At 37.4% G+C, this 16,388-nt stretch overlaps 2 protein-coding genes across 5 annotated transcripts in view; one reads left to right on the forward strand and one right to left on the reverse strand.

Moving 5' to 3' along the window:
• Nucleotides 1–8,730, forward strand: part of GLRA2 (glycine receptor alpha 2) — a 178,018-nt gene extending 169,288 nt beyond the window's left edge. For all 4 annotated transcript variants that reach the window (XM_049107042.1, XM_025436970.3, XM_035711328.2 and 1 more), the window contains one exon: nt 8,355–8,730. In XM_049107042.1, coding sequence (XP_048962999.1) covers nt 8,355–8,633 — 279 coding nt within the window. In that variant the 3' untranslated portion in view covers nt 8,634–8,730. The remainder of the gene's footprint in view (nt 1–8,354) is intronic.
• The window catches only part of FANCB (FA complementation group B), a 462,529-nt gene that overhangs the window by 337,957 nt on the left and 108,184 nt on the right, over nt 1–16,388 (reverse strand). The gene's annotated exons all lie outside the window — the stretch shown is intronic.

Below are 16,388 nucleotides of genomic sequence, written 5' to 3' on the forward strand. Positions count from 1 at the left end.
CACAGTTCTTCTGGTCTCGATTTCGTTGAGTTCTGCTCGAATCTTTATTAACTCCCTTCTTCTCTTGGGTGTAGGATCTATTTGCTGTTTTTTCTCTAGCTCCTTTATGTGTAAGGTTAGCTTTTGTATTTGAGTTCTTTCCAGTTTTTGAATGGATGCTTGTATTGCGATGTATTTCCCCCTTAGGACTGCTTTTGCTGCATCCCAAAGATTTTGAATGGTTGTATCTTCATTCTCATTAGTTTCCATGAATCTTTTTAATTCTTCCTTAATTTCCTGGTTGACCCTTTTATCTTTTAGCAGGATGGTCCTTAACCTCCACGTGTTTGAGGTCCTTCCAAACTTCTTGTTGTGATTTAGTTCTAATTTCAAGGCATTATGGTCTGAGAATATGCAGGGGACAATCCCAATCTTTTGGTATCGGTTCAGACCCGATTTGTGTCCCAATATGTGGTCTATTCTGGAGAAAGTTCCATGTGCGCTTGAGAAGAATGTGTATTCAGTTGAGTTTGGATGTAAAGTTCTGTAGATATCTGTGAAATCCATCTGGTCCAGTGTATCATTTAAAGCTCTCGTTTCTTTGGAGATGTTGTGCTTAGAAGACCTATCGAGTATAGAAAGAGCTAGATTGAAGTCACCAAGTATAAGTGTATTATTATCTAAGTATTTCTTCACTTTGGTTAATAATTGATTTATATATTTGGCAGCTCCCACATTCGGAGCATATATATTGAGGATTGTTAAGTCCTCTTGTTGAATAGATCCTTTAAGTATGATATAGTGTCCCTCTTCATCTCTCACTACAGTCTTTGGGGTAAATTTTAGTTTATCTGATATAAGGATGGCTACCCCTGGGAAAGCAAAATTTTTAAAATAATAAGGAGGAAAGTTGAGAATTTATTCTAAAAACCAACAAGTAGCTAGAGTCTTTTCCAGATGAGGGCAATCATAGATGATTTGCACATTGCCTTGTACATCTCAGCTATATTAGCACGAATACCTTCACCAATTCTGGAGACTTTAGGCGATTCTGACCACCAATAAACCTTTGTAAATGTCTCAAGGGTTTGTCTTGTATTAGTCTCTATTCTCCCCACCCCCCACCAAAAAAAGCCAAAGTCTTACTCATCTTTTGCTTCCTATGGTTCTGAAAATAAAAGCTCCAAATAGGCAGCATGGTTTGCAAAGCCCTATATGATCCAGCCCCTGGCCTGGTCACTTGTGAAACTTTGTCTTACCCCACTTTGCACCTGCATTCTGGGATCCATCCCACAGCAGACCCTCCATCTCAGACATCTCGTAACTCTGCCTTCACCACTTTAATTCTTTTGATTTTTCAAGTCTTTAACAAAATATCACTTCCTCAGGGAAAAACTTCTCCTATCTGCCAGATGAGACCAGGAACCCCATTAATAAGTTCACATGGCACCCTAGAACTTTCCTCCAGAGCAATTATGTATTCCTGTGATTATTTTAATTTACATTTGTCTTCATCTCAGGATTGTGAATTCCCTGAAGGCGAGAATTTGATGTTTTGCTTACCACCGGATCCCTCGCAAATGGCACAGTGCCTGACATCTCCCTAGGCATTTTCTGACTGTTCAATCTAAAACACCCATTTCTCTGCCATTCATCTCTCTAAAGTCTCTCGATTGTTTTTCTTCAAAGCAGTCATCATTATTTGTGTGTGCACGTGTGTGAGTGTGTGGAAGTAATGTGTGTGTATGTAAACACATATGCATATATATGGGTATATGTAGAAGTAGGTGATTGGGTGTGTGCGTGCATAGTTTCTTTACTTGTTACTGTCTGCTTTCCCCAATAGAATGTTAACTCCAAAAAGCAGAAACTTTGTCTTCTTGTGTACTGCTGCATCCCTACCTCATACCTGGCACGTAACAGGTCCTTAGTTTGGTAGAAATATGAATACACGAATAGCAAGTGCTCAAGAAATGAATACCAGAAGTTCCTTGTGCAAAAATTAAGATGAATGATATACTCCACTGAGAAAGAGATGCTCCAGTGATAAACTTTTCTTTTGGAAAAACTTTTATTTACTATCTTCCCAGAATGACACTGACAGTTTTAATTCATTTTCCCGTACGTCATTAAACAACAAAGGGTTTATATTTAGTTTACTTTACTTTTACTTTAAATTCGTTGTTCAACAAAGTTCAGTCAGATTCTTCAGCCACAATCTTTAGTGAAGCTATTTGGGGTTTGATAGGGAAAAATTCATAAAATTCACAGACTCAGAGTCTTTGGAATCAGACAGTTTGGGGATCCAACAGACCTGAATTTGAATCTCATCTTCAACATTTATCAGTGGTATAACTTTGGAAAGCCACATAGCTTCTCTCAGTCAAAATTTTCCATGAAAGCATGTGATTTCCATGGTCAGTTTGGTGATAGGACTGACTGTAGTTTTAAACGCTTAGTACATATTTATAATCAGTAAATGATACCTGTGTATTGTTCATATCGATCCCCAAGTCTCTGTGACATGAAGGAAGAAACTGAGGCCACAAGAATTGAGAATTTCTCAAGCCATCCCTTCCCCCAAGACCAGGTGATAGAAATCAGAAGGCCTTACATTTAAACATTATATAGCCTTCATTTGATCAGGGAACTTTTTTTTTTTAGTGAAAACTCACATTGAACTCACAATATTTTTCCCCTTTTTTTAAGGGGTGGGAGGAGCAGGGGACAGAGAGAGAGAGAGAGAGACTCTTTAGCAGGCTCTGTGCCCAGTGTGGACCCAGGCACGGGGCTCAATCTCATGACCCTGAGAACATGACCTGAGCTGAAATCAGGAGTCAATCACTTAACCAACTGCTCCCCGTCCCCATCATGGACTTACATTGTTTCCTAAGGATGGCCAGAGACTCCATTACATCCTTGCACTAATTGAGGTTCCCTATACCCAAGAGTTACAACTGAGGAATTTCCTGTTCCAACATAAGAGAGACTCAACCCAATGAAAGAATCTGGTTGACAAATGTGATGGAAAGTATTTTTCCCGACACCAGATTTTTAGGAATCCTTTTCTTTCCTCCTTTCTAGGGCATAAAAGAAAAATTAGAACTATGGGCTCCCTGAAAATCTTTCATTTTATAAGCATCATGTTCTTTAATTATACCAAAATCATTTGCTTATGACAAACAATTCACTATAATGTAATTCTGATGAGCTTTAGGTTCAATATCACATCCAGACAAGAGTTATTCCAAACACAGGGATGAGTAAATTTTACAATAAGTAAAACTGAGGCATGAGTTAAAGAAAACAACAAACGCAAATGAATTGCATAGTGCCATGACAGTGCTTCATATGGCAAGACAGGATTTAAGGAGATTTTCTCAAAGTGGGATATAGAAATTGAGTATATTGAATGTTTGGATGATTCATTTTCCGTGTAAATTTAATCAGTGAATAATAAAACAGAGGGAACTAGAAGTACTCACTGTTCAAAGTTACTGAAGATGGGGTGGGTCAGCAGCAATACATAACTAACTGGTTTCCCAGTGAATTAGAAGTGGAGAATATATGCCTAAAATTCCTTCCTTACTGGGAAGATCTGATTTTCCCTCTTAATATGTTCAACTAGGCTGTGCCTACAGATTGTCCTTTATTTTAGCTTCAGCTTATCCATGACTCAAACTCATCTCCATTTTACCCTCATATAGGAATCTTGCCATATTACCATAACATTTTATTCTGAACCTGCTATAAAGGCAATTAGTCATTCATTATAACACAAAAATTCAAAATTGGTTGCAATTATGTTTTCTGAATCAAAACCATACCCTTTGATGTGGATAATTTAAGGTTCTATATTTAAAATGCATTGAATGAGTCATAAGGGTAAATAAGAAGACCCTCCCTTAAACTAGCATTCGTATCTCCTGCATGTGAAAAATTTAATGGATAATTTCTACCTACGACAAATTTATTTTTGTGGTGGAGAATTTTAAAGAATGGATTTAATTAGCTGTAACTATGCTCAGAAGCATAATTTGAAGTGCTGTTGAATGAATGAGGAAAGTATTTTCAAGAATAGAAAAAAAACCCTCTTAAAGTTCCCTTTTCTTCATTACTCAGCAAACGTTTATTAAGCACCCACAGTTTGTCAGGCAATGCACAATGTAATGATAACCTAACCTGGCATCGTTCTACTCTAGCTCTGGTACTTAATTGAATGAGTTCATCTCTTTGGCTATCCATTCACAGTATGTGAGGAAAGACTATAGAAATTAAATGAATGAGTCAGTCTGAAAAAAAAAAATGGATGTGGCTATTTAGGTTTCCTTTTGTTCTACGTGTTAAAGCAGGTTACTAGCTAACTACCTTTTCTATTTCTTCAGGGATCCAGGAATTTAAAAAGAATCTTATATCATTCAGGCAGTGAACTATATGCTTAATCATGAGTTTCTAAATGTTTATAGAGGTGAGGACAGCAATTTACAAGATTCTACGGATATGGAAAGGAAAAACAGCAGAGTAAATTTAGGCAGATAAGGAGAAATGGACTTTGAGGAATAGTTTCCATTCAAAAAGTAATTTTAGACTTAATAATATAGAACAGGTTCAGCATTTTAGAGCTGGACCTTAGAGCTTGTCTAGGCCATTGGTTTCTAACCTTCTGCATTAGTCACTGGATTTTAAATCTCCCTAGAGATTCTAATCCATTTGGTCTGGAAGGGATTAGGAGAGGATGCAGGCATGCATATATTTGTAAAGGTTCCCCAACAGTCAAAGCTGAGACCCACAGATCTAATCCAGCCTTGACATTTTTGGTATGAGGTCCATGAGGCCTTTATTTAATTAATTCATTTATTTCTTTTTAGGTACGCTCCATGCCCAGTGTAGAGCCCAACATGGAGCTTGAACTTACAACCCTAAGAGGAGACCTGAGCTGAGCTCAAGAGTCAGATGCTTAACTGACTGAGCCACCCAGGTGCCCTCCTGAGGTCATTAAAGAATAAATAGCTTGCTTAAAATCAACATAGCTTCCAGCCCTTGGAGCCTGACCTAGAACCCAAATATCCAAATTCCTAGTCTGTATCTCTGTTTACTAAATCAACTGGCACTGTTTCTTACTTCTCTCACTCAGTAGTTGAGATCTAATTACCAGTTAGTAATAGAAAGTCCAAGACAGTCCATGTGACTCACAAATCCCCTCCCCCTAATGACCTGTGTGCTTCCTTTCTTGCTAAGTACTGAATAAGTCATCTGATAACACTATAATGATTAATACATCTCTTTATTCTATATTTTTAAATACTTCACTTATTTAAAACTTTTACATCTATGAAATATATCATTCATATTTCAAGGCAAAGAAAACAGATTCAATATTAGAATCTGAGTCCAATTAAAGTCTCCCTTATTGAGTTTATATAGCTGGACACATGAAAGTATTCTAATGCCAGGCTGGGTTTTCTTAGCCAGCTTCCTTATATGATAATGTTTTTAAGTTGAACACTTACACTAGGTTCTGAAAGCTCCATGCAAGTAGGGCTCTTGTCCAACTTCATCAACTGTTACTGAGTACCTAGCAAAATGCCTGCCATAGACTCAACACTCAATAATTCATTGTTGCATGAAAAATTCTTTACTACATTTTTTTTAAGGAATGAGACAGAGTGTCCTGAACCAACTTGTGTAGAACGATCCCATACAGGGTGCCTGGGTGGCTCGGTCAGTTAAGCGTCTGCCTTCAGCTCAGGTCATGATCCCCAGGGTCTTGGGATTGAGCCCCGCATCAGGCTCTTTGCTCTGCAGGGATCCTACTTCTCCGTTTCCCTCTGCCTGCCACTCACAATGCTTGTGTGTGCTCTCTCTCTCTCTCTCTGTCAAATAAATAAGCAAAATCTTAAAAAAAAAGAGCAATCCCATATAAATAAAAGTACTGGGGAGATGATTTTATAAGGAGTAGTTTTACAGTTACTTTATTATAAGAGCTTTTACCTGATTTTCCTGACATAAATTTGTCCTTGTTATACCATTTGGATTACAGTTGGGCTCTCATTCATATTATGTTAAAAGTATTTCATTCACTTTATCTTTTACATGTGGTTGAAAGCACAACTGATGTGCAATAAACATTGATGAAATAAAATTCATACCATGTTTTCTTGTGTTTTGGGAAATATAAACGTTGTTATTATTTGGCAAAATAAAGACTGCAGTGTCTTTCATGACTCACAGGGGTTGAACAGTATTGTGGAAGGCAGTGAACTCATCTCAAAAGAAGATTTAATCAATGACTATTTAGAACTAAATTTTAATTTTTATTATTTATTTGAGAGAGAGAAAGAGAGAGAGAGAGAGAAAGAGAGAGAAACAAAGTGAGAGCACAAGTGAGTGGGGGGAAAGGGCAGAATCAGAGAATCTCAAGCCAACTCCACGCTGAGCCAGGCTTGATATGGGGCTCCATCTCATGACCCATGAGATTATGACCTGAGTCAAAACCAAGAGTTGGTCATTTAACCAACTGAGCCACTCAGATGCCCCTAGGACTAAATTTTTATTCAGCAGGTCATTTCAATCTTACCTTTTCAACTCCACCCTTTTGACTTAATCACACGCTGAGATTCTATACATCCAACTCTACTAAGGCTATTGGCACTTTACCCTGAGGTGACAGTTTTTCAGTCTTTTCACTAATTCATAAAGAAACAATCAACATAAGATATGATTGACAACTGTTAAGATGACACATGTTTAAATATGGTAGAGATAAATAACAAAAGAATCAATGTTAAAAACACTAGAAAACAAGTGTTGGTGAGTGTGTGGAGAAAAAGGAACCCTTGTGCACTGTTGGTTGGAAAGCAAAGTGGTGCAGTCACTGTAGAAAACAGCATGGGGGTTCCTCAAAAAGATAAAAATAGAATTACCATATGATCCAGCAATCACACTACTAGGCATGTACCCAAAGAATACAAAAACACTAATTCAAAGGAATACATGCATGCTGATGTTTATAGCAGCATTGTTAACAATAGCCAAGTTATGGAAGCAACTAAAGTGTCCATTGATAGATGAATGGATAAAGAAGACGTGATACATACATACACACACACACACACACACACAATGGAACATTACTTGGCCATAAAAAAGAATGAACTCTTGCCAATTGCAACAACATGGATGGAGCTAGAAAGTATAATGCTAAGTGAGTAAATCAGAGAAAGACAAATAACACATAATTTGACTCATGTGGAATTTAAGAGACAAAACACATGAGTGAAGGGAAAAAAGAGAGACATACCAAGAAACAGACTTTACCATAGAGAACAAACTGATGGTTACCAGAGGGGAGGTGGCTGAGGGGGATGGGTGAAGGTGATGAAGAGTACACTTATGATGAGCAATGAGTAATGTAGAGAATTGTTGGATCACTGTATTGCACACCTAACACTAATATAACACTGTATGCTCACAATACTGGAAATAAAAAAAAAAACACTTGATTAGGATGCCTGGGTGGCTCAGTCAGTTAAGTATCTGTCTTTGGCTCAGGTCATGATCCTGGGGTCCTGGGATTGAGTTCTGCATGGGGCTCCCGCTGACCTGTGTGCTTCTCTGTCTCTCTGCTCCTTCTCTCTCTCTCTCTCTCTCTCTCATTCACACATTCTCTCAAATAAATAGTCTTTTTTTTAAAAAAAAACACTTGATTAAAAAACTAGATTGCCTAAAAAAATTGCCATAAGAAAATTAGCTGTGGTAGAAATATTCAACACCATATAGTGAATGTTTAATTTTTAATATACAGCTGAGATGAACTAGAGGACTGGAAGGAAAACAGGTATACATTTAGGGAGTTAATCTTAGGTTTAACATTAACATTGAAGTCAATGTTAATGGAAGGAACTAGGCTGTGAATGGGCCACAAAATTAGAAGTTCCTAGCTCAGGGCCAGGTACACAGCAGGGATTCAGTAAATGATATTTTGAATGAATGAATGATGTGTGAGTGAATGAACAAACGGTCTTCTATATGGACATAAAGTATAATATTGGGGTTTAGAAAACAGTCCATTCAAAGTTATGGATAATAAACTAGATTTTGGGAAAGTCTGTGCTGAATATAATGTATTTCTGTTTGTTAATTAAAATGACCACAGAGTTGTTATTCTTACTCTTAATTTCTCAGCCTGAAAGTTAATGAACTGAATCTGTTCCATGAATAATTGAGTTGAACTTGAAAGAGAACTCCACATTCCAAAAGCCTCCCACACTACCAGTTAACTGTGATTTATCCTTTTACTTCTGAAGAATTTTAAGCATCTTCCATCTGATTTGACTGACAACCAATCTGTGCTTTCTCTGTCTTTATTCTCCCAGGAAGAAGATGTTACTCGTGAAAGTCGTTTTAATTTCAGTGGTTATGGGATGGGTCACTGCCTCCAAGTGAAAGATGGAACAGCTGTCAAGGCCACACCTGCCAACCCGCTCCCACAACCCCCAAAAGATGCAGATGCCATCAAGAAGAAGTTTGTGGACCGGGCAAAAAGGATTGACACGATATCTCGAGCTGCCTTCCCATTGGCCTTCCTCATTTTCAACATCTTTTACTGGATCACATACAAGATCATTCGGCATGAAGATGTCCACAAGAAATAGATCTGCCCTTCAGACCCTGGACTTTCTTGCCTAACTGTTGTGCTTGTAAATACACAGTGAAATTGTCTTTATATCATGTTGACAGAGGAGGAGGCTGGGGGAGGGGGGGCGGGAAGATCATGAGGGCAGGTTTCCTGGCACCTATATGAATAAAGATAAGTTATCTGGGCAATGAAAGAAAATGTTTGCACAAAATTAAAGTGTTGCAGAATCATGTGAGCATAATTCCCTTCATAGTCTTTAGCATTGTTCTTTCAGATGATGTATTAATTAGACATGATATGCAAGGTCAAGTTCTTGAAAGCTATTTGTCTTTGGTTTGGTTTGGTTTTGACTAATTCTGGTACAGAAAAGTTAGCTTAAACCACACACACACACACACACACACACACACACACACACACACGGAAAATGCTTACCATCTGACCATAGTGACTAGCCTATAGTGAGTCAAGGACCAAACTTTTTCAGGAAAATGCTGCCTCGTTTTTAAAACAAGTACTCTGAGCTACGTTCTTTACAATGTCTGTAATTAGTGTTTCACCTGAGAAATCCTTTTGTGGGTCGTAAATTATTTCTACTTATTGAGAAAACAACAACAAAAAATATACACCAACCACAAAAAACAGATTTCTACTTTACTGTCCGTGTAGGTGTGCAATTTAATATTATTTTTCTTTCCTAAATGTAATTTGGGGGTTTAAATTGTGTGTTGTGTAATTGATTTGATAGTATACCCTCTTAAAAATAAATGCCCATTTTGTTTTAGATCCCAATCAGCACACTGTATTTTTTTCGCTATATTTACGTGTGACTTTAACTGCTCAAGTGTGACTTAGTCATTGCAACCTCTCGGCCACAGTATTTATGGAGATGGTGTGTCCTGAATGGTGTAGCTCATATTAGCTTGAACTTTCCATTTCCGCTCTCATTGTAGGTGTAACTACTAGTCCTGATGTCAAATGACCCATGATTTCTACTGTTAATCAAGTGAATATCGTTTTAAATATCCTTAACTAATTTAAAGAATTTTAAAATTGTACTGTGATTTTCATAACCCGTTGCCTTTTTGGTACCAGAGCTACGTGGTTTGAATCCTGGCTACATGTTTTAAGTAAGAAAAAAAAAAAAAAGACGTATTTTTGCTTACTCAGATAAAAGACAACCTGTAAAAATATAATGAAAAAATTAAATTTTACATGTGCTGTAAAAGGGATTATTAAAAAATATTTGTTCAATTTCAATAAAGCTAAGTGTGCCACAAAACTTCCCTAAGAGTCTTTCCATTTTTGCACTACAATGTAAGTAACTTAAATGACAATGGTAACTTGGATTTTTGTTTCTGGTCTTTCTCATAAGCTTAGAGCACTTACATCTATTATGTTATGTCCTAATAGAATAGTAGCTTATAATGTCCCTAGGAAGAAAGAAAAAATACTATTCTCATTGTAGAAACAGAAATGGGGATGTGAACTACTGGTAGTCACTGTGGGCCAAATGTAATACTGGATACCTCATATAAGCTCTGAAAAAGTTCCAAGAGCACTGAGGAATCATGAAACATCAAAATGAAAATAAATTTAAAAGAATAACTTGTCTACCTAGCCATCCTGATTTTTGTCAGGAATGGAGTTCTAAGATGAAAAAAAAATTCTGAAAATCTCAGTGAAGTAAAAATAATTCACCTTAACCCTTATAGATTTTCCTTAACTAAAGATATCCATCATAATATTTTCAGATAAGATGCAGATTCATAAGATGATTTTATGGCCTTTTAAACCAATTCAAATATTGAATCACTTCCATAGAGAGAAATATTGTAGAACAGCTAAAAACAGGAATTTTGCAGATAGAAAGACTAGCTTGGCCACCTATCAACATTGTGATCTTGGGTAAGTTACCTGAGCTGTTTCATAGAGTTTTAAGAGGGGTAAACTGAGAAAAATGCAAGTAAAGCTCAGTGTCTAACACACAGTGGATTTCCAATAACTAATAGATAATAAAATTATTATTATCATGAATAGTATTGGTTATCCACTGGGAAAGAAGCTTCATAATTCCTCACCTTGGCAAGATTAATACTATGTTTGTTTGTTTTTTATCATTCCTAAAACATGTCCTATTGTTCATTCCTTTCCAAACAAATAAGGCAAAGTATTGGATTGGTCTCATTTCTCATTTCACTGAAAAATAGTAAACTTAGGCTAAAATGCCTTCCAAACATGGGCCTTTCTCTATAAGTGTCCTAGGAAGAGCCCTGATGTTGTGGGGAAGCACTTTGGGGGATAATCCTAAACTAAATGATTATGTCTAATCAATGTGTGTACCATATAATTTTGGGGGTGTGTGGTCCCCACATCAGACAATTTTAAGAAGATTCACCTCTAAACATATCTGCCAGCTACTCAAGCAGGCAAAGACATCCTGGATGGCAAGAGGGATTCTTGACTTATCTCTGATTCTAGTCTACATTCAGTGGAAAGAATTCTTCAGTGCACTGATTTGAGTTATATAAATAAGATAAAATCTCAGGGAAAAGATTTTTGAGTGCTGCATACGCTGGAAAAATAGGTAATTCCCCTATAATGTTATTGGATATTTCATTTAGGACATTTTTCTTTCACAATGGTATTTGAAGAAAAATAGTTCATGAATAAAATCATGGATCCGAGGGAAGAGAACTTACCAGTTTTCACTGGCTTGGAAGTTTCTGGAAGAAAGTGGCTATGTTTTCATGGGTTCTCTGTATTGCCTGCCAAAGCTCAAATGCCCAATGAATATTATTACTATAGCTAGGAAAAAGTTGGTGAGGGAGGATATGCTGTGCCTATTGACAAAGTTATATAAGTTTTTCCCAACAAAGCAATGACATGAAGAAACCAACTACTGCTACCATTTTTCAGATGATGGATTATCGGGAGAGTTGTCTTTTAAACATTTTTCAATTCCTGCCACTCAGTATTAACAACAGATCGAGATGACTTAAGGCTTAAGACTCTTTATGGCATTCTCAAACACCTTGGCCCCAAACAGATGCTACAAACCAGACTTGCTGTAGATTTTTAAAAATCCTTCCAGTGTTAGCATTAAGCTCCTCATCTGTGCTCCTGAACAGAACTGCCAAATTCTGAAACCAAATTTTCCAATACAGATTAAGTGAGTATCATTTTACGATATGCTTAGTCAATTAATATAAGAAAGTCTGTCCAAAACACAGCACAAAATCCCATATCATAAGATTCACAGTTTTGGGTAAAAATATTTTGAGAATTTTAAAAAATGTATGCATTTCTTAGTTTAAGCCCAAAGCCAATTTGCAGAATGAGTATGTGTCATGTGTCTGCCAGATATATTTTTTTAATCTTTCAGCCTCTGCTTTAAATTTTTTATTTTCACCAATTTGGGTTTTCTCAAGTATAATTTAAATGATTCAAGTAATGCATGCTTTTCCTAGATCACAAAGAACTAAAGATAACAACACAACTTCATACTCATATAGTACTTTGAACATATCAAAATGTTTTGATGTTCACAACAGCATTTAATTCAACAATTATCCAAGGTGGCCAGATCACAAAGAATCAATATCCATCCTTTGGTCAATAGATAAACAGAAGTTCCATGGGTTAAATGCCTCACTCAAAGCCACCTGTCATATTCGAGGTTGAATATCCAGCATAATTTGTTTCCTAACTCCTCATGCTGTATCTGCTCACTATATACACCATGTTTAGGAAAATAAAAACCGAGAAAGTAAAAAGCCATGGTACCTCTGACTCACTCTCAAGGATGACAAAATAATTTGGTAAAGGAAGGTACACAATAGAAGATTTCTGTTGAAAATGCCTAGAAAAATAGCTCAAATACTGTACACAGCATTAAGGATATCCTCACAGAGAGTAATATCTTATGTGATCGATGGCCAAAGAGATACTGGAGGTGAAAAAAGATGAACAGAACTCAATTTAGGAGGTGTTTCTTTCCATTCTTGAAAGAGAGAAAATGACCTTCACATTGTCACACATGCCCCCACATAAGAAAAAATGTGATATTCCTACTTTGGTGCAAACACATTTTAAAAATAACAAGTATTTCACATATGAGTGAAACCATGTGATAATTGTCTTTCTCTGATTGATTTATTTCACTCACTGGAGGTACCTCCAGTTCCATCCATAAAGTGGAGGTGGGTGGGGGGATAGGATAACTGGGTGATGGGCATTAAGGAGGGCACATGATGAGATAAGCACTAGGTGTTATACTATATGTTGGCAAATTGAATTTAAATAAAATAAAAAATAAATAAAAATAATAAGTAATATAGGGGTGCCTGGTGGCTCAGTCTGTTAAGCATCCGACTCTTGATTTTGGCTCAGGTCATGATCTCAGGGTCGTGGGATTGGCCCTGTGTTGGGCTCTGTGCTCAGCATAGAGTCTGCTTGAGATTCTCTGCTGCCTCTGCCTCTCCCCCTGCTTACACACTCTCTCAAAATAAATAAATAAAATCCTAAAAAAATATAACAAGTAATATAGTTTCCCTCAAGCTGAAGGTAGTGTGTATGTGATGCGTTTAGGCCAGGAGCCAGCATTTAGATAATTACATTATCACCTTGACACAAATGATTCATAAATAGGTGAACGTGTCTTTAAAAAGGAGAGCAAAGCTCTGGGGTGCTTTTCTGAGGTGTGTACAACACTGGCCTTCTTCCAGGCATACTGGCAGGTGCCTGAACATACTTCTGCTTCAGAGATTTGTGTTTGTTATTTCCTCTGCCTGGCACCCTCTTTCCTTAGACCAGGAGTTACTAAACTTTAAGGGCGGACAGTAAATCGTTTAGGCTTTGCAAACCATACAGTCTCTGCTGCTACTATTCAACTCTGCTGTTGTGGTATGAAAGCAGTCATAGACAATATGTCAACAAATGAGTGTAGCTGTGTCCCAATAATACTTTATTTATAAAAGCAGGTGGCAGGCCAGATTTGTCCCATGGACAGTACTTTACCAACACCTGCTCTAGATACATACAGGGCTTACTCATTTAATTCAGGCCTCAGCTTGAATGTCTTCTTATCAAGAAGCCTTGTCTGACTACCCTATATAAACGAGTACCCTCCAACCATTATACTCTATTTCTCATTCATGCCTTTTGTTTTGCATAGCACTTGCCACTTCCCAATTGATGCTTTTATGTGTTTTAGGCATGCACAGAAATATGCATGGACACGTGCACACACACACTTGAAGGGCAGTTTCATGTGAGAAAGTAGAAACACGGGTTCACTGTTGTATTCCCTAATTCTAGATCTGTGCTTGGCACTTAGTAGGTGTCTAATCAATATAGTATTTGTTGATTGAATACTGAATAGTTAATACTTATTAAGGAGTTAATTGAGTATTTACACAGGAGGCTTGGAGATAGAAGTAAGCAACCCAATACCAGCCAGTTGGATAAAAATTGCTGTCAAAATTCAAGCAGGTTTTGGGTTTGTAACAATGAAGAAATTGTATTAGATCAGCATTTTCCAAAGTGAGTTCTGAAAAACCCTATCTACACACCCTTAAGGGTCTGGGATATTAGCTATCCTGCCCGGATTGAGTTTTTGTACTTTCACATGGACTTTTACCAGAAGATGGGGGCCTTCTAAGACATGGGGTTTCTCAGGCATTTCAAACATATTTCCCTTCACCTCCATTAATGTAGTAGCAACTCAATTTCCCCTTGATAGTCAGAATGGATCACCCCAGTTAGTACAGTAACCCCCTTCTTTGTCTGCTGGCATGAGGAGCCCAAAGTGCCAGGTAGCAGTCTCAACTTCCAGGTCCATTTTTGTGTCACTTAGAGGAAGCAGAGGCAGAGATTCCAGAAAATGTTGTAGACTTGAGGCTTTGTGGCTAAATATTCTTAAAGCATAATTTTCAAAAAGATAAAATCATGACTCTCCAGCAAATATAAAATTAACGCATGTCAAAAGTTATACTTAATAACTGATTAAAAAAACAGTAAGATTTTAAAACCAGTCCAGGGGATCCCTGGGTGGCGCAGCGGTTTGGCGCCTGCCTTTGGCCCAGGGCGCGATCCTGGAGACCCGGGATCGAATCCCACATTGGGCTCCCGGTGCATGGAGTCTGCTTCTCCCTCTGCCTATGTCTCTGCCTCTCTCTCTCTCTGTGACTATCATAAATTAATAAAAATTTAAAAAAATAAATAAATAAAACCAGTCCAAAGCGCATTTGAGAAGTTAGGTATTTACAAGCAATACCAGGATAAGTTTCCAGAGTTAGACACAAAACTGGTTGATGTCCAGGGCACCTGAGTGGCTCAGTGTTTGAGTGTCTGCCTTAAGCTCAGGTCATGATCAAGTCTCACATCGGGCTCCTCACAAGGAGCCTACTTCTCCCTCTGCCTATGCCTCTGCCTCTCTCTGTGTGTCTCTCATAAATAAATAAATAAAAGTCTTGTTTAAAAAACTGGTTCATGTCCAACAGGTCCATAGCCAGTAACCTTTGGGATTATTTCTTCTTTAGACAGAAATCATTTGCATTTCTGTTGGACAAAATTCGACAATTTCACCTCTGTCTCCATGGAGTGGTAAAATAGGCCAGACAATACAATGTCAGGCCCAGCACTGCACTGAAAGAGCACCTGCAACCTTTGTTTTGCCTATTTCCAAGTTGCAGGTAATTTTTCTGACAGATCACAATTCAAATTCAATGCTTAACTGTTATTTAACTATTAATATCATACCTTAACAGGACCAAGACCCAGAGCATTAAAGTGACATGCTCTATATCACACAGCATGTTAATATAACTTTGGGCTCAGAAACCAAAATCCCCTGAATTTTATCCTGGTTCCTTTCTAAGTACTCCCATGAGCTTTTTTCCATATATCCCTGGTAGAGAAAGCTAGAAAGGGCAGTTTCTCTCCTTTATATTACTCTACTTCCACATGATTATTTGCCCATTCTTCCTGAAGGGCAGGTGGCATAGTTATAAAGGCACAGTTTGTGGAATCAGATCTGAGTTTAAATTCTCCCTGTCTCATATTTGTAAGGTGTCCTTGGGCAAAGCTTTATGTCCTAGCACTAAAGATATTATAAAATAGAATATAATAATGTCTACCTCATACTATTGTAGGTAAGGACTATATTGGTATCTGCCACTTACTGGATAGTGAGTAAATATTAGTTGTCCTTTCCTACCCACCTTTAATTAATGTTTTATTTCACTAATGATGTCATTCTGAACCTATCACCTATGAATAGAGTCTATTCTTCTGTAGTCTATTGTAACTATTATAATTTCATTTAAAATTTTTCTATTGTGATTTTAAATTATCATCTAAATATCAATAGCTGACAAGTGAAAAGTAAATATAAGAAAACCATATTGAGAGACAGTCTGAACAAACTTCCTTAGTAAAAGGGGACAACAGAGTTTTTATTGTTTCACTTCGGCCTAATACAGAAAGGAAAAACATTTTCCTGATTTAAGCGATGAACAAAGTTTAAATTGGCATAATCGGGTCAGTAGGAGGAAGCTGTTAGGACCACTTTTACTGTATACAACTAACACATGTGCAGCATCAGTACAGTTTACAAATCAGCTGCACCTCAACTCTGCCAGATTATCCTGTGATCATAGGAACCGTGGCCTTGGGCAACTTTCTCCCATAGCCTCGGTTTATTCTCTTGTAATGTCATAAAGAAAAATAATGGCTTCCCATGAGAAAGCCTCGAAAGGAGCAGGCCTGC

The sequence above is a fragment of the Canis lupus genome, chromosome X (assembly GCF_003254725.2).
Source record: "Canis lupus dingo isolate Sandy chromosome X, ASM325472v2, whole genome shotgun sequence".
Classification (NCBI taxonomy): domain Eukaryota; kingdom Metazoa; phylum Chordata; class Mammalia; order Carnivora; family Canidae; genus Canis; species Canis lupus.